A 19,527-nucleotide genomic window follows, 5' to 3' on the forward strand; every position below is an offset into this window, starting at 1 on the left:
TAGTTACGGTTTAAATTGTTGTGCGTAAATCATTATGCCATAGTAGAGTATTCTGTGTTACTTTATGGCTTAAATGTTTATACTTATAGATAGTTTAATAAACCTAATATATTCTAGTCTATCAAAAAATATAATAAATAAAATTTTATACTTTATGTGCGGTCAGAAAAATAAATGTTTATTATTTACAAGGAATTACTTAACAGATTGTTATTATTCTGTATATTCGTGTGAGACACATCCAGTGAAGCGAGTTCCAGCTTTATCTCAACTAAGTATTTGCAATTTAAATGCCTATTTAATTGAATATGCATAGAAAATAACAGAGCTGAGACTATATATGTATGGGGTATGTAATTTATTTAATGGAGGCTTAAACATTGTGATTATACAATTTTGTTCATTTGTAACTAATTTGTTCAAATTTGTATGTTATAAGTCTGTCGAGATAATTGGTTATTCTTAAAGTTTTCGTTGAGAAATTTTAGGCTTTTCCATGCATGTAATGTAATCTTTCCGTAATCTAAGAAGTAATAATGGAACCTATATAGAATATACGAGGCGGCTAAGGGTACATAGTCTTGGCAGCTAGACAACAATAACATTCTCAAGGGTTGACGTCAGACAGGTGGTAGCCTCACAATCGATTCTTCAAAATTTTAACGTCATTTTTTACACTGACCTCGGGCTTCGTGACGTCTTAGTCCCGAATGTGAAGATAAGAGAGATAAAATATTTGATGTTTGATATATACGTTGCAAAATATAGTATCGTTGAGTTAGTCTATACTATTATTATAAAAAGGCAAGTGAGACTTTGTGAGTTTGTATATTTGAGGCGAGTAATCTCCGATACTACCGAACCGAATTCAAATATTCCTTCACCATTAGAAAGGTACATTATCCAAGATTGCTGTAGACTATATTTTATCTCAAAATTCCCACGGGAGGGAAGCCCCGGGCGACATCTAGTATCCAATAACACAAATCTCTAACTTACTTTGGGCTAATACTTTCTGTGTGTTTTGTTGTATGTATATTAATTTATTTTATTTATTTATTTACAGCAAGACACAACGTACGAAACCATATCGAAGCTGGTCTTCGAGGGTACAAGATATGAGAACGGCAAGAAGTTCCATTGTGAAGCATCCAACCAGGTCACCATCGAAACGAAGGACCATCCCATGCACGCTACAAGAGAACTGGATATTTGGTGTAAGTATCCTTATAATAAACACATATTCAACTCTTAATATTAACGTAGGTTTGAATAAAAATTAAATTAAAAGTTTATATATATTTATAATGAGTATTCTTAGCTAGGTTTCATGAAAATCTGTTCAGCCGTTCAAAAGTTGCAGTGAAATGAATAATGAAAGTCGGGGGTTTTTTAATTTGTCTAACCAATAAACTTGTTAAGAATACGGTGAGCTGGTACTAGAACTAGGAAAAAATTGTCTCATGTCACGAACCCTCCGCTCAAATTAATGGCAGACTCAATCAAACAGATGGATTTTTAACCAATTGTATGTTTGAAATGTTTTCAGATCCGCCAATCATACACGTTGAGCCGTCAAACGTGACGGTTGTGGAAGGCTCCAAGCTACTGCTTCAGTGTGAATACGTCAGCAACCCGTCTTCACTAACCAATGTTATTTGGTGAGTAAAATGTTATTTGTGAGTCTGTATGTTTGAAGCGGGTAATCTCCGAAACTACCGAACCGATTTCAATAATTCTTGTAGTTCAATATAAAGGAAGCACAACCTCTTAAAATAAATATAAGATAGACATTTTATTTGCAAAATCACATATAAATCGATAACATTTTCAACACTATAGACTCGACATGCCTTACTAAAGAATGGTGTGCAAATAAAGTTACAGTCGCTGCTATACATACTTAAGTAAAGAAAAAGATGAAACGCTACTGAATTTAAATGTCTATAAGATTAAACTTTATCCATCCAAAAAATGTGTTTGTGTATCGTATTTGTGACATTCGAACACTGGGCTTCAGGGCATCAAAGCCGGGAATGAAATCAAGAACTAGGACAGTGTCTACATCTCTACCTAAGTATATAGAAAGATTACTTAATCTAAACCTAGGCAAGCCTCTAATGTATGTTTAGAGGCTTGCCTAGGTTTAGATTCATTGAAAAAATCATTAGCTTGTCCTAATATTTCCTTTTGCACAACCTTTATTAAAATCTAAAATACAATTTCAGGTACCGCAACGGCGAAGTTGTAAACGTAAACGACACCGGCCACTTCCAAGGCGGCACCACCAACCAGCATTCCTTGATCATCCTTAACGTTACCGGGGAAGATATGGGGAACTACACCTGCTTGCTGGCGAATTTCGTTGGAAACAGCACTAGCGAAACTAGCATTGATGTTAACGTCATTTGTAAGTATGCGATTCCTGAGGAAGGTTTAGGTAATTTTTATTTTACCCGAGCGAAGCCGGGACGGGCCGCTAGTTATAAATATAAAATTACGATCATTTCTTTATAATATGACCTTTCACGTTAAAACGGAGTGGTGACTAGTAGTAAATACAAGTCTTATTTTAAAGAATTGAAAGAAGTCAAGAATTATTTTACCATGTGTATCCTACCTACCTATTTGTACCACGCCACATGCACAACGCCGCAGATGTAAAGAGCCGACCAAACGCAACGAATAACAAGCCACACATGTAATCCACGACTCTACGGACAGATGGCACTACGGTCGACTCACTACAGAAGCTAACAAGCCTAGACCGCGCAGACAGTGCGTTTTCGGTTGGAAGCATATATACAACCTCCGACATGACACCGTCGGAGCCGTGCGGTCCCCGGCGCTGCACCCTTTGTGGCGGTCGATCATAATCACCTAGCTCCCGCTACAACCAAAACCGTTTTCTTCTCGATGCATTCGATAATGCATGTAATTTTTTTCGAGAAATAAATAATTCTTATTCTTATTATTCTTTACAGTCAAACCAACAGTCCGCTTAAGCATGAGCTCGCCAAGCCCCGTGATGGAAGAAGACCATAAGAACGTGACCCTCACTTGTGAGGTCATCACAGGAAACCCTTCCATTTTGGACGAAGTGATTTGGTATCTCGATGGGGAGGTCCTGAAACATCTACCTGAGTGCAATGGCACTGATGGAGAAGGTGAGACATTATCGTCATCATTTTCAGCCGTACTGTCGTATTACTCATGGCTGAGGGTCGTGGTCATTAAGTAAAATGAAATACACACAACGACTCTCTTGGCAATATTAATGGAGTGGTTTGCGAATTGCCTTCTCAATTTCACACACATGATAAATTATCAAATATAGTTCAGTTTTCCTCGCGATGTTTTCCTTCGCCGGAAGCAAGTCTTGTACGAAAATTACTAAATATGAGCCAGATTTGTACACAAACTCATGTGGCACGAGTAGAACCTTTCGATTACAGAAGATGACAGAAGGAAGGGAGTTATAAGATTTAACGTATCGTACATAAGTATATCTGTTCGCATCGTAGCAGTCAAACTGCTGAGTCGATTTTGATCTAGTTTATTTGAAAGAGAATTTAATTGAGATTGCCATATTTATGTGTTGCGTGCCGATTTTGTTGAAATTTGAAGTAAATATAGTTTAGTTAAAACCTGTGGTCAAACATTGGTTACTGTGTTGGCTCTATAGGCAACAGCTAGTAACATCACTTCATTGTATAAAACTAAGACGTTTACGGCTGTCTGTCCCTATGTAAGCTTAGATATTCAAAAGTAAATCAAATCATTTATTTAAATCATTTATTTATTGCGTCCTTAATGTAATACAGGTGTTTTCATAGAATTAGAACCAATTAAGGGCCCTGACGGGCGCTGCAATGAGAGAAGGGCCATTATGTTATAAAAACTAATCATATATATGCGTGCTTTATTAATTTTATTGATAGATACGCAACTGATTCAAAAAAGGAACAAAATACACATTCGAAAATAAGTCATTTTTTGTTAATTTATCAAAGAATCAATGACCAGCACTTATAAAAAATATTGCTAATCATATTTTTAACTATATAATCAAAAGTGATTCAAGAAGAAGGTATATTTTATTGTATTTTATTCTATTCATAAGGCACACAAACAGAATACAAACAATAAAAGAACATAATTAAAATTCTAAATATAATAATTAATCTGTAACCCATTAGAGTATGCACACTTGTACAGAGTATGAAGTAACTCTATCGAAATTTTATTAATCTAGAAATTATACATACATAGGTATATAAAAATAAGACATATATTATAGGTTTGTGTGTATAGTTTGTTATAGTTTTACCCGAACGAAGCCGAGACTGGCCGCAGTTATAAACAATACAAAAACATGACAAATAGTAATCAACTTTCCAGAGAATCTCTGCAATGAAGTGGATCCATCGATGCTGCTCCTCCAGGACACGACGAAGAGTTTTCACGGGAACTACTCCTGCAAAGGCAAGAACCAAGCAGGGTGGGGGGGCGAGAGCAACAAGACCGAACTGATTGTTAACTGTAAGTTCTATTATCAATTTTGATGACCATTTTGGCGACCTCAGTGGCGCAGTGGTAAAGTGCTTGCCTCTGAAACGGTCCCAGGTTCGATCCGGGTCATGATAGAAAATTATCTTTTTCTGATTGACCCTGATTTTTATCTGATTCTGATTGGATGTTTATCTATATTATATTTGTTATGAAATATAGTATCGTTGAGTTAGTATCCCATAACACAAGGCTCGAACTTACTTTGGGGCTAGCTCAATCTGTGTGATTTGTCCTAATAAGAAAAAAAGATCTATTTCTGCTGCCAAACAGCTGTGATTGTATGTTGAAGGATGAAAGAGCCAATGTAATTACACCGGCAAATTACGTAGGGAACAAATGTCTGGCTATGCCCCTCCCTGGCCCTGACAGAAGAGGCAAACCCAAGAAGTGCCGGCTTGATGTCGTCAAGGATGATATGCGTGACAATGGTCTGACAACTAGCGATGCCGACGACCGCGCGAAGTGGGTACAAAAAGTAGCTCAACGCTCAACGGCTCGAGAACAACCGCGAACTGGAAATAAATTATGCCACATTTATCCATATGTCAAAAATCAATTATGTCTTAGATCTATGACAAAGTACAAAGCCACAATTCAGATTAGCTACGCGAATTATGGCGTTATATTCATTTCATAAACAAAACAGAAACATGGTAAAATTCATACGTTACTTGAACAGAATAAGACCCGTGTATTCGAACAAAAAACCAGTGTGAAAAGTTGTGTGAAGCAGTTGGCATATAGTCAATCTTACTTGAGTTTTGACTGATTTCAGATCCTCCCGGACCTGCCAAGTTGACATATTCGCCGTGGAGAGTGGTAAAAGGCAAAAGTCTGGTGCTGAGCTGCATTGTCAAGGAGAAAGGCAGACCTGAAGCACATAGGTATAATATTTTGAAAATCACTTCAATACTTAAATTCCTTCAGAATCACTAATTGATCGACTGTGGTCATCAATTGATATAAACTTGATTTTGACTGAAGATCTTACCTGTATGAAGTCCATATTTTAATAAGTCTTCACGTGTGAAGTGTTCTGAGCTTCTTTTCGACCGTTTACTGGCTCGAATATTTTTACAGCGTGAGGGCGTATCCCAGTTTTCAAAGTTTTTTTATCTTGTGGAAAACGATTTTTCCCAATATTTCGACACAAGAATATGCTACATTGTTGTATATTTTCACAAAGGAATGCTTACATAATGAAAGAATTAATAAAGTACTCTAAAATAAATGTTTTAATCGACACAGCAAAAGGCGGCAAAGCTTTTGTGTACCTAACATACAGTGCTGTAATCTGGCGGGATAAATGTGCAGTAATACTCCCTATTGCCTTGTCTCCTGCTACCGCTTGTCCTATACAATTTTCCACGTCACCTCTGCATCCGTGACAAAACATTATTGTGATATGCACGAATCTGATAGTGCACCCAAGATTAGCTTAGACTGGGAACATGGAATTAGTAAGTATTTTGTACAGTACTTACTTGCTTCCATCGACGACCTCGGTGGCGCAGTGGTAAGATTCTTGCCACTGAACCAAGAGGTCCCGGGTTCGATCTCTGGTCGGGTCATGATGGAACATGATCTTTTTCTGATTGGCCCGGGTCTTGGATGTTTATCTATATATGTATTTATTATAAAATATAGTATCGTTGAGTTAGTATCCCATAACACAAGTCTCGAACTTACTTTGGGGCTGGCTCAATCTGTGTGATTTGTCCTAATATATTTATTTATTCATGTTCCCAGTCAAAATCATATCCGTTCCCAGTCATGGAATTAGTAAGTACTTTGTACAGTACATGATTTTGTCACGTGACATATGCAACAAGATTTGTCTGACGATAAATAAAAATTTGTGGCAAAAAATATCTCTTAAGCCATTTTAAGTACCCTGTGCCTCCATCTAGTACAATTCAATCCAATGTACATACTATTTGTGTCGGCAAATGTATTTTCGCATTTATTATATTACTTTGTATTTATTTTGGACACGATTCTTCTTCTTCATAGTCGTATTCCTCATGGCTGACGGTCGTGGTCATTATGTGGAATGAAACACACATAACAACTTTCTTGGCATTAGTAATGGAGTGGTTTGCCATTGCCGTCTCAATTTTACACACAAGTTAATAATCAACAAGTGCGCAGGTTTCCTCTCGATGTTTTCCTTCACCGGAAGCAAGTGGTGGTCGGTGAAAACTACTATACATTAGTATATAAACTCATATGGCACGAGTAGGATTCGCCGTTTTAGGTTTAGTAGACAGACCGTGACTACATTGTGTAATGGAAAACTAAAATACTTTAACAATAAATTCCTTTGTTTAGTGTAGAATGATTAGGAATGAGCATTTTTTTTCGGTTTTCGCTAATAAACAAAAGGAATTGGTAAAATGTGACGGCGGCGCTAGTGTGCTGTTATGTATCACCTTAAGGCTGCCACATTTTGATTAATTTCTTTGATTTCTTAGCGATAATGTCATACTAGATTAAGAATTGTATATGTAGGAAGTATACACTTCATTGTTTTTATGTTTTTTTTATGATTTATTAAATTGAACGGAAGAAAAAATGTATAATAACAATTTAGTGTAGGGTGAATTAAAATTTGAATACACATCAGTTATGTATCACCTAAAGCTAGCGGGTAATGATCTAGTCTCTATATAATCTAGATAAATTTCCCCCGTGTCAGATACCGCTGGCAGCGTGGCGGGCGCGCGGTGTCGGACATCGTGTCGCAGCACTGGACCATCGACCCGGTGACGCTCGACCACCGCACCAACTTCTCGTGCCGGGGCAGCGGCGCGGGCGGCGCGGGGGAGCCCGCCTTCGTAAACATCGATGTTTTGGGTGAGTGGTAACACTGTATCCCATACCATTTACACTCAGCCCAATGCCACGTCTCCTGCCGCTGCCGGAAATATTTCGCGAGTGAGCGTTTACACTCAGCCTTGATATTTTTATTATCTCTCTCTCTCTCTCTCTCTCTTCTTTATTTATTAACTCGTAAAAATGGCTGCCGAATGAATTGCTGTAGTTTGGTAACAAAACGTAGCGTAGTACGTTCTATTTTGATCGAAGCGCCTTAACCATGAAATTTTAAGCCTCGAACTTTTTGATTATATTTCGCTAACCCTTTCATCGGTAATCCAACCTCTCCTTCTTGCACGAACAACAGAAAAATTCTAGTAATTATCACTAAACAATGATGTTTAATACTTATTTTTCGTTTTAGCTCCGCCGAGTTTCAAATACAACATGAATCAATACAGTGGTGCTTTATACAAGTCACAGGTAATAATTATATATTGTACAAAATTGCATTAATACAAAATTACATTCGGATTTCTCATATATCAGGAATATAATAATATATTATTTCCACCAATAATATTTCCAAGGTGACAACTGAAAAACAACGCTTTTGTAGTATCGCTAAGTACGACCATTTTGACTGCTGCAGCACACGAATGTTCGTATTGTGCTCTTAAGGATCTATTGTTTTTTTATTCTGTTACTAGCTTTTGCACGCGGCTTCGCCCGCGTGAATTTAATAGTAAAAAAGAAAAGTGTTGAAGATTATGTATACCAATTTTCAGCTTTCTATCTTGAAAATTTAATTAATATCCCATATTTTCAGAAAAATCTGAAATATACGTGTTCATTAATTTGTTGTAAACAACTAAAATCCAAATTTACAAGTCACTAACTTCAACGGTGTAGCACTTTCATATAAAAGTATTTCACCCCTTTCATCCCCTTCGGGGTGGAATTTCCGAAAATCCTGTCTTAGTGCTCACCTACAACTTCCCAGGGAACCTACATGCCAAATTTCAGCTTCTTACGCCCAGTTGTTTCGGCTGTACGTTGTCAGTAAGTCAGTCACTCAGTAACGGAAGAGTATTATATCGATTTTATGTCTGTAACATTTGACATGTAACAATTTATCTATGTATATAATTTAATCTTAATAAAATATCATGGATTTTTCTAGAACATATCCCTGTCCTGCACGGTGGAGTGCGCGCCGCTGTGCACGGTAGAGTGGCTGAAGGACGGCCAAGTGATAGACAAGAACAACGACCGTTACTACGTGGAATCGAGGAAGATCGAGCCACAAGTGAACAGGAATGATTTTGAGGCTACACAGTCCACTTTGGTATGAATAAGATTTTATAAAAAAAAAAATTTTTGTCACAAGCTTTTGTTGTCGTCAGAGAAATTTTGGCATTAGGCACGTGACGAAAAATTCCATATCTGTTAGAGAGTTCCCTCGTCGGGAGCCGATCCTAGGTACACCGTCAGGTTAAGATAATCATAGCGATGCATTATCAACCAAACTAAATGTTTGTACAACATTTCGGCCCGATCGACATAGCAAGTTAAATTGAAGCTTTTAAAAAGACACAGACACAGTCACGAATAAAATACATTAAAATATTAAATTATTAGACAACGCAATAAAAGTGGCTGCATACTGGTATCACGACCTCCGTGGCCATGGTCATCACGCCGGACTGCTACACTGGAGGTCCTGGGTTCGATCCCCGGTCAGGTCAACATGGAAAATGATCTTTTTCAGATTGACCTGGCTCTTGGATGTTTATCTATATACGTATTTGTTATAAAATATAGTATCGTTGAGTTAGTATCCCATAAAACAAGTCTCGAACTTACTTTGAGGCTAGTTCAATCCGTATGATTTGTCCATATATATATATATATATATATATATATATATATAGTGTGTGTACTTACATCACATTATTTATATAGCCATAACCATTTAAAGCCATTTACGAGTGAAAAGATGTTAATTATGTCTAATCTCATTTCCAGCACTGGAATATGTCCGCGTGGCCGGGTCGCGTGCTGGACAGAACAGCTGACACAGCGTCGTACACGTGTCGGTCGTCACGCAACGACGCCGGACCGCCTGTCAATAGCACTACACAGTTTGCTGTCGAGTGTAAGTAAACAATAAACACTCAATACCTCACATTAAGCACTCATTTGCACTCAAGCCGATGAAAGATAACATCGCGAGGAAACCTGCACACTGGTGGACACTATAGTTCACTAGTGTGTATGCGACCGCCTGCCACTAGATGGCGGTAAGTAGCCGTAAAAGTTATGTCAGATGACTTGAGGTGACTTGAATAAAATCTGACAACAGTGTTAGCAATAACACACTCGATATGATGATGACTAAGCACTATGGTTGTATCGCGGGTCCAATGGATATATATTACACACAATATAGTCACAGTCTAGTAAATCAAAAACGGTGGCTACCAAAATCTTCATAGTATACTATGTAGTCAACATTGTGTAATGGAAAACTAAAATACTTTAGCAATAAATTCCTTTATCTGGTGTAGAATAATTTGGAAAGAGGATTTTTCAGTTTTCGCTAATTTACAAAAGAAATTGGTAAAAAATGTGATGGCGGCTATGTATTAACTTAAATCTCTTTTTAATTATATATTTTTTATATTTCTAACCTGTGTTCTATATTTGTATCCCACTGCTGGACAAAAAAAAGGACAAAGGCTCTTTTCCTTCCACTCTCGTCTATTTCTATTTTAATATTGAAAAAAAAAAGTATTATTTTTGTAACTTGGCTTGATCACACAACCGTGCACCGAGAGAAAAGAAAATTTTCTTTACCAAGACTTCATAGTCTTGGTAAAGAAAATTCACATAATATTTATTTAATTTGTGAAGAATCAGAAGAGCACGAAGATTTTTGAAAATTACTTTTGTTAAAATTGCGATTTCCTTATCCGCTTTCAGACGAACCAGAGAACATCACGGTCACCCCAAAGGTGGTGAAAGTTATAGAAAATGAAATCCCAGCTAAAGTGAGCTGCTCAGCCAGGTAATTAATTAAAAAAAAACCTGATAATTAATTAAACAATAAGGAGAAATTCGACTTCCATTATCTTGATGGTTGGCGCTCAACTACAATCCGTTCTCACATAACATATTTGGTCTCCGAAATTAACATTATTAGCTGCGCCCCGAGACTTCGCTTCCGTGGGTATTCAAGATAAAAAATACTCTATGTGTTACTCCAGATTATATTCTACACGTGTACTAAATTTCACAACAATCCGTTCAGTAGATTTTGCATTTGTAATATTAGTCGGATTTAGAGGGACAATCATTGATACAATATAACCCTAAAATAACCCTAAAATTTAGAAGAATCGTCTGTGATTTTGAGCGCTTGCCCTCCCTGGGAATGCTGTCGTTGCTTATCGCAGTTATCAAGGCTATGTGTCCATTCTCTAGTAGGTTCTCATTGTCTTTGTATGACAACAATGTAAAGCAATATTTGTGCTATTAACGATAATTTCGTTAACCATTAATTCTATTTTTGTTTATCCATTACTTTTGCGATAAATTGCCAAAAATAGTTTAATTAAAAACAAAACTTATCAATAATTAATTGTTTATGTCTGTCTATTCATATTTTGTCATTTTAGAAATTATTTCATTTATATGAAACTGGAAATTATTCTCTATAAACTAACAAGACGGGTCTAATAAATAACTAAAAAGTTCCAAACCAATTATAATTTCATAACTAGGTACTTTTTGAAAATGGACTTTCCAAAAACTTTATGAGTTGTACCGTCAAATTTGACGTTGATTTTAAACGGCGCGCCGCTGACGTTTTGACAAAATGGCGTACTTCATTGCGTTCTTCTGCGAACGTCAAAGTTGACGGTGCAACCTTAAATTTTTCTTATAATGATTCAGTTATATTAGTTACAATATATTAATTATCACAATGATCCTAAAATATATCTATTGTACCACATGCACAACGGGGCAAATGTAAAAAGCCGACCTAACGCAACGAATAACAAGCCACACAAGTGATCCAGGACACTACGGACAGATGGCACTACGGTCGACTCACTACAGAAGCTAACAAGCCTAGACCGCGCAGACAGTGCGTTTTCTGTACAAGCTGCGACATGACACCGTCGGAGCCGCGCGGTCCCCGGCGCTGCACCTACATTGGCGGGGAGATCTTCTCTGCGGTGGCGGTTGAGCATAATCACCTAGCTCCCGCTACAATATCATACCTAGATTACAGATATTTTGTACAAATTCGCTGATCTTATCAAATACCCTATTAAACATTATACTTATGTACAGTAATACACCTCTATATAAAGTTATATAAAGTATGTCTTTTCCTTCTTACAGGGGTTTCCCCATGCCAAGTTATTCATGGCGACGCGAGTACCCTTCGAAATCCAGCGCCAAAGATCAAAGCAACTCCTCTCTCATTCTCTCTTCGTCTAACACTCTTCTACTAGGACCAATGCAGAGGAAAGATGGCGGAAATTACTTGTGTGAAGCTTACAATAGACATGGATCAGTGAATACTACTGTGTTTTTGGATGTGTTGTGTAAGTAATAGTTACGTTTTGTATAAGGATCAAATTGCACCAAATTTTGTTAATACAAAAACTGAAAGTGAAAATTGAGTTGTGCTGCAGTAAAGGCGGGTCCGCTGCGCCGTGTTTTGAACAGAACATTGTTCAAAAACATAATTTTATCGTTGTAATTCATGTTCTTGATCAAATGTTCTGTTCATAACATGGCGCAGTGTCATTGTACCTATTCAATAGAAAAATTAAGAAAAATAGTTTCCATATTTATATTTTCAACCACGCACGGTCGCCATTTTGTTTTGAAATAGTGCCTAAAAGTGTTTGCAGTTCAAAACACACAAAATATCACTTAAAACATATTTTAAAAACGAAACAAAATTAATTGCTTTTGTCTTAGTCGTACCCGAATGCGGTATCAAACAAATTGAGCTGGAGGGTGAACAAGTGTTAGTTTGCACCGCTCACGCAAACCCAGAAGATGTAAGTAAACATGTTTATTAATATCTATAATAATCATATGTGTACTAACCACCGTTGGCTGATGAATGTAAGATGATTGTCAGGAGTTGTTGGGGTTTTGCGAGAATGACGAATGTGAGTCGCCTTGCTTATATTAAAAATACAATAATGTTTTTTTAATGTTAGTTTTTAATGTGATATTGTTATAAGATTTTCTCTTTTCTTCCTTTTATAAATATTTTAATAGGATACACATGTACCGTTGTATTTAAAGAACAATAAATAAATATAATAAATAAACCATTTGTTAATATCTCTGATAGACTATAACAGCGATTCTGTCTAGTAATCTATTCCTTGTCAAATGTCCAAAATGTTTTATGACATTTATTTCGTCTTCTTCTCTAAATAATAGAGTACGTGTCTTTAAATGACAAGTTTTTTTGTTAGACAAATTAAAAAAAACCCCGACTTTCAATATACATTTCGCTACAACTTTTTAACGGCTGAACCGATTTTGATCAAATATATCTAAGAACCAGCGCAAAAAATTTAGCTATCAAATAAATAAAAAACTGCATCCAAATTGGTTGATGAGCTTTTTGCGTCGGGGGTAGCTCATTGTTAAACGTACATCTAAATAATTTTACGAAAACCTTATTCTTCTCTCGGGTAAAACCATATATATATATATATATATATATATAGTGGTCTATGTTACTCCAGAAGGTTTCGTTTATCTCTGTGCTAAATTTCATTAAAATCGGCCCAGTAGTTTATTAATTAGAAACAAAAAATACAAATATTTTTTTGTTTTGACCGAGCGAGCGAAGTTTACAAATTAAGTTGTGTCAAAAATATTGTTTTTATATGTATGTATGTATATTTGTAACGCGATAACTTTCGAACCGTGTTGGTCTGATTTTGATGAAATTTAAAAGGTACCTACGTAGGATCCGTCAATTAAAATCTGAAATTCGTGGGGCAACCAAATCGGTTAAGTCGTTTTTGAAATATACACAATTTCGTAAAAACTCTTAAAAATTCATTGTGTTCGCGAGTTTTAAGTTCGCGGCGAACTGTTATATTAATATGTATTCATGACATGCGCAGGTGTCGTTCTCCTGGAAACTGAAGAACGACAACGACAGCCTGACAGACGAGAAGATCTGGCAGGTGGGACCGCAGAGCTATCTCCGGCTGAGCACAAGTGTGGACGTGTACAGAACATACCTGTGCTTCGCCAATAACTCCGTTGGAACTTCAAGACAGTGTGAACGAGATGTTATGGGTAAGAATGTTGACTTAACCTATATATTTTCAGGGTTTCGTAGCCAAATGGCAAAAACGGAACCCTTATTCGTCATGTCTGTCTCTCTGTATTTCACAGACGCTTTATTCCGAAACTATAAGAACTATACTGTTGAAACTTGGTAAGTAGATGTATTCTGTGAACCGCATTAAATTAAATTAAGATTTTACACGAAAATAGAAAAAAAAATTTTTGGGGTACCCCATACTTAGAACTGGAACTATTTTTTTTTATTTTTATTTAACCGATATATGTGGAGTGTCTATGGATAGGTCTTCAAAAAGGATATTGAGTTTTCTAATATCATTTTTTTCTACACTGAATAGTTTGCGCGAGAGACACTTCCAAAATGGTTAAATGTGTGTCCCCACCCCCTGTAACTTCTAAAGTGAGAGAATGATAAAACCCAAAAAAATATATGATGTACATTACTATGTAAACTTCCACCGAAAATTGGTTTGAACGAAATCTATTTTTTATTACGTCATAAATCGTAAACCGCAATTTAACTTTCATTCAATCAACGCAAAAAGTTCTTGTTGATCGACAAGAACTGTTATGTTATTTTTGCTGCTACGGAACCCTTCATGTGCGAGTCCGACTCTAACTTGGCCGCTTTTTTGTTTTTGCATCCAAAATGAGTTGTTTTACAGAAAACCTGTATTTATCGTTAAGTTACAGGTACATTATAGTAGACCAGCGTTTTGTACGTTAAATTTCTTGGCCTTATGAATGTAATTTACAAAACTGCATTGGTTTTAGAAGTAAATATCCATATACTTACTCATGTTACCGTTGTCATATTTTTTTCCACAAATAAGAACGTAATACTCTTATATTTTCTGTGTGTTTTCCCTAAAATCTATTATAAATAGACATGCATATATGCCTACTTACTAATATTATGAATGCGAAAGTTTGTGAATGTAGGTTTGGTACTCTTTCACGAAAAATCTACCGGACGGATTATTATGAAATTTGGTACACGCATAGAATATACGACGACCTCGGTGGCGCAGTGGTAAGGTTCTAGCGACTGAACCGAGAGGTCCCGGGTTCGATCCCCGGTCGGGTCATGATGGAAAATGATCTTTTTCTGATTGGCCCGGGTCTTGGATGTTTATCTATATATGTATTTGTTATAAAATATAGTATCGTTGAGTTAGTATCCCATAACACAAGTCTCGAACTTACTTTGGGGCTAGCTCAATCTGTGTGATTTGTCCTAATATATTTATTTATTTATTATTTAATATAACCTGGAATAACACTAATACTCGTTGTCCCGAAATTCCCACGGGAGCGAAGCCCCGGAGCGCAGCTAGTAGTGTATAAAGAACGTTCACCAATAAGATTGACTACACACGCTACATGCGCGCACACCAGCGTGTTCGAACAGGTTGAAGTTGTCGCCGTAACCGATATCGGTCGAAGGGCGAAGTGTGTTTGCATTTCACATCTCACCATCGAATCGATTCGAAGTGAGACTCAGCGAACTAATCACATTGCGGTGTGGTTGTCGTTGCGTTACAATGGTGCGCTGTGATTGGTTAGTTGCGTCTGCAAGTCGACTCGATGGCAAGTCGATTCGTAGTGAGACGCAGCGAACCAATCACATTGCGGTGTGGTTGTCGTTGCGTCACAATGGTGCGCTGTGATTGGTTAGTTGCGTCTGCAAGTCGACTCGATGGTAAGATATACTAAATAAGAAAGTCGTAAAAACATATATATGTTTTAAGCCATAATATAAAAGTTTCATGAAAGTCGTATTCCTCATGGCTGAGGGTCTTGGTTATCATGTGGAATGAAACACACACAACAACTTTCTTGGCATTATTAATGGAGTGGTTTGCCATTGCATTTCACACACAAGTTAATAATCAACCCAGAGTGCAGGTTTCCTCACGATGTTTTCCTTCACCGGAAGCAAGTGTTGGACGATGAAAACTACTATACATGAGTCAGATTGGTATACAAGCTCATGTGGCACGAGTAGGATTCGAACCTGGGACCTTTCGATCCACAGGCGTCTTAACCATTACACCACCACCGCTGTGTTAATGTAATAAATAATAATATTTACCACAAATATCTCTTCAAAAAATCTAACACATGACATTTTTTAATCTGTCGATTTCATTTGCGTACAAAGCGATTTATAAATTTACTTATTTAATCAATAAACTACTATTGCTCGATTATGATCAATTGTATTTCTAAAACAACTGTACTAAGTATGTATTTATCTTGTTTATAGCCAACTTGGAAAGTTATAGTAAGTATAACTTAGGAAATATGATGAATCCGGGTTGTTGTTTGTGGGGATGCATGTTCAGTTCATTACTCTTTCACGCAAAATCTGCTGGACCGATTGTAACGAAATTTGGTACAAGGGTAGAATATAACCTGGATTACCGTATAGGGTACAATTTATCTAAAAATTCCTAAGGGGACGAAGCTCCAGGGCGCAACTAGTACTTTATAATGACAAATACTTAATTTCGGATTTTTGAAGTACAATTTACAATTTATACTAACAATTTACATAAAAACACAATTATTGACTTAGACAGAATTTATTTATTTATTTTTTATAATAGTATGAAGTGAATACGAATTAAATAACTAACATTTTAGATTGAACAAACAACAATTTAAGAACATTGTTTTCGATTGTCAATAAAATACCAAAATTACATTCCCCATACATTTGTGAGCACATTTTAATTTGAATTATAGAAAGGTCAAGGTTTTAGCGCCATGTCGGCTGTCGGCCATCTTTAATACCTGATTGGTGCCATAAATAATGAAATTAATGAACGCAGGTCGAGTGCCGTGGTGGCGTGATCAACAGAAGCTTATACTGATTGGGGGCGTAGCCCTTGCTGTACTTGTGATCACAGTCATACTGTGTATCATCATTGTTTGCGTCTGCCGGCGTATGAGGGCCAAGTCCAAATGTAAGTTGAACAAAATTATTTATTATTGTTATGTGTTTTCATTTTGTCAATTTATTTTGATGAGGATAGAAAGGAAAAATGTTACGTTTCTTGTTGTTTCGAAAGTGAAAAGCAATCATTAAACAAAGGGTGGACTCTGACGTTAAGGTTAACGTGCGCAGAAAAACGCAAAGTACTACGCCGCCATTTTGTTTAAAACGTCAGCGGTGTTTGACGGCAATTGGATGGTGCAACTCACGTTAAACGTTGATTTATTGTATTATATATTTGTGTAACGTATTAATGTAACTAACGTAATATATACAGGAATAATTAATTCTGTTAAATAAATTATTTTTCTGTCGTTCATTCCATTAAGGTTATAAAATTAAACGTATTTTTTTTTTCTATCTATCCAAATACAAAAATTTTTCATGGTTGTTTAGTGTTGCATGTTTGAAAATAATTTATTTTGTTTAATGTGTGCTGCAATATAAAATAATTTTCAGTGTTATTTCATTTGTAAAAAAATAATTACATTAATTTGAAACACATTAAAAAATTATTTTAAAAAATCTTGACTCAAATGCTATTAAAAGATTGATCATTTAATTTATTTTTCCACAATAAATAATAATAATAATATTAAAATAATATTTTATGGTTTTCAAGTTTTCATAATTCAATTTAACCTACCTGTCGAATGTAGTTCGACTCTGTACAAACTGAATAGTAAAACATTTAAGAATAAGTTGAAAACTGTTTACCTGCCTAAATATAATGACAGCGACTCGCCGATGCCCGGATAAACCCTGCGAGGGTTTTGTGGTGCGGTTTTATCATGTTGTTGGGTATTGTAGATTGTACTGAATAAATTATTTAAATAAAAATAATAAATAATAAAATAACATAATATTTTTTATTATGTTATTTAATTATGAAAACTTGTAGTTTTTTTCCTTGTTTCTTTTACTCAAAATATAAGTCTTAAGAGGGTCGATGCTTGTTTTTGAAATATTATTTTACTAATTTGCATTTTCTCATATTTTTTTCCGGGTGCTGCCAACTAAACACTACACATGACTAACACAAATAATTTTAGACAATAACCCTGTGGAGCTCGAAGAAAGGGAGAAGTAAGTTTTTTTTATTAATATCATTTTAGTTTTAGTTAACGAATTTCGATTATTAGGTATTTAGTGAGATGATTAGTCGTGAAATTTTGAATTAGACTTAAATACTAGAATTATAATAGATTTCTAGATGAAGAAATTATATAAAATATTATATTCCGATACAAATATCAATTAACGTCTTTTAAATGTTAATTAGTCCTGTAAAACATTCTTCAAAATAATAAAAGACGTTTATTGGTAAAATTTACATTTAAATGGCTGTTCAATTTTAGATATAAATGTTATTTTTGATTTAAAAATTAGTGTTAGTTTTACAATTTTTTAATAGGTACTTTTAATTTTTTTTTTATATATTAAAATGAATCAATAATGTATTCATAATTTATATCCTTTTTATTATATATATCTTTTTGTATTTATGATTATTTTATTTTATTTTATTGTATTGCTAGTGGTGTAGGGACACCATAGAGAAAACATAACAGGAATGGAATATAGAATAGCTGTGGAAATTTTCAGCGACGCCATTGGTCCGGGCAGATTCTTGGCTCACCTTGTCTATGCCACCATCAAGATCACCAGTAATAGTCCCAAAGTAAAGGTTAAAGTTGTGAAGTTTGAATTTTCGCCTGTAAAACTGCTAAATGCTTGGACCAACGGCTGTGTTTTAGTATGAAAAAAAAAAAAAGATTAGAACACAGAATTTATAATAAAAAATATGATAGAAGTGTCACAAACGAACGCATTCGTCTGTCATCACAGACTAACTCAATTACCGCGCAAGAATGTGAATTTTCATTAGCGAATCACTGTAAACACACGACTTTTTGCGAGCGTCAGATGTTTCAGTAAAAATTACAACACATGGCATTTCTATTTGCTTGATTATTCTGAATTCTGTAAGAGTTATAGTATCGTACAAGCATGTCTCATCAATCTCCTAACATTCTAACACGGTTTCAATATTATCAGGGTATAACAATATTTTTTTTAATTTTTTTACGTAGCTCCCAGGTCCCACTGCTGGGCAAAAGCCTCCCCTCTTTGTTTCCAATTATTTCCATTCCTCGCCAGTTGTTGCCAATCCTTATCGAAGGCCGACAGTTCGTCGGGCCATCGCACCTTCGGCTTGCCTTGCGACCTTTTCCCATCAGTCGGGACCCAGGTAGTCACTCTTCTGGCCGATCTTCCTAACAATCATATTAATATTATAATTATATTATGATATTTTTGTAGGTTCCTAACGGCACTAACCCCAGATGTCTTAAGACTGACAACAATTAATAGTTCAGGTATATTATTAACATAATATCATTTTGTATATTTAACTTTATAGATGGAGAATGCTTTCATATTTTTGATGCTGTTTTTGTCTATAAATTTGGTAATATGAGATTTTTGAAGTGTTGCTTTGTTGTAGAATTTTTTGTACACATTGTAGTGATATTTTCAAAATTTTATATATAATGCATGATCGAATTGTTTTGGAAGCATTCTTCTAGTTATATATTGAGATTATATATTTAAATGCTATTTATATAATGTTTTGGATTTCAGTATTGGTAATCGTATTTACTATCATGTAATATTAGTTTGTTAAGTATTTTCGTTCACGGTGAATATTATATTCCATGAGGTATAAAAAGTATTTAGGTACATATTCAAACATTTAGGACAATCATTAATTA

At 35.5% G+C, this 19,527-nt stretch overlaps 1 protein-coding gene across 8 annotated transcripts in view; it reads left to right on the top strand.

The window, feature by feature from the left end:
* The window catches only part of nrm (neuromusculin), a 399,429-nt gene that overhangs the window by 374,011 nt on the left and 5,891 nt on the right, over nt 1–19,527 (top strand). For 4 of the 8 annotated variants that reach the window (XM_064436828.1, XM_064436830.1, XM_053765051.1 and 1 more), the window contains 17 exons: nt 1,067–1,217; nt 1,550–1,661; nt 2,229–2,410; nt 2,985–3,167; nt 4,402–4,542; nt 5,348–5,456; nt 7,271–7,428; nt 7,814–7,872; nt 8,573–8,737; nt 9,418–9,547; nt 10,375–10,459; nt 11,803–12,008; nt 12,391–12,473; nt 13,566–13,743; nt 16,022–16,039; nt 16,590–16,724; nt 17,806–17,839. In XM_064436828.1, the coding sequence (XP_064292898.1) occupies nt 1,067–1,217; nt 1,550–1,661; nt 2,229–2,410; nt 2,985–3,167; nt 4,402–4,542; nt 5,348–5,456; nt 7,271–7,428; nt 7,814–7,872; nt 8,573–8,737; nt 9,418–9,547; nt 10,375–10,459; nt 11,803–12,008; nt 12,391–12,473; nt 13,566–13,743; nt 16,022–16,039; nt 16,590–16,724; nt 17,806–17,839 (2,129 nt within the window). Of the gene's footprint in view, nt 1–1,066; nt 1,218–1,549; nt 1,662–2,228; nt 2,411–2,984; nt 3,168–4,401; nt 4,543–5,347; nt 5,457–7,270; nt 7,429–7,813; nt 7,873–8,572; nt 8,738–9,417; nt 9,548–10,374; nt 10,460–11,802; nt 12,009–12,390; nt 12,474–13,565; nt 13,744–16,021; nt 16,040–16,589; nt 16,725–17,805; nt 17,840–19,075; nt 19,132–19,527 lie in introns of all 8 variants that reach the window. The other 4 variants (XM_064436832.1, XM_064436833.1, XM_064436829.1 and 1 more) reach the window with 4 other exon arrangements.

Source organism: Plodia interpunctella, chromosome 26 (genome assembly GCF_027563975.2).
Source record: "Plodia interpunctella isolate USDA-ARS_2022_Savannah chromosome 26, ilPloInte3.2, whole genome shotgun sequence".
Lineage (NCBI taxonomy): Eukaryota > Metazoa > Arthropoda > Insecta > Lepidoptera > Pyralidae > Plodia > Plodia interpunctella.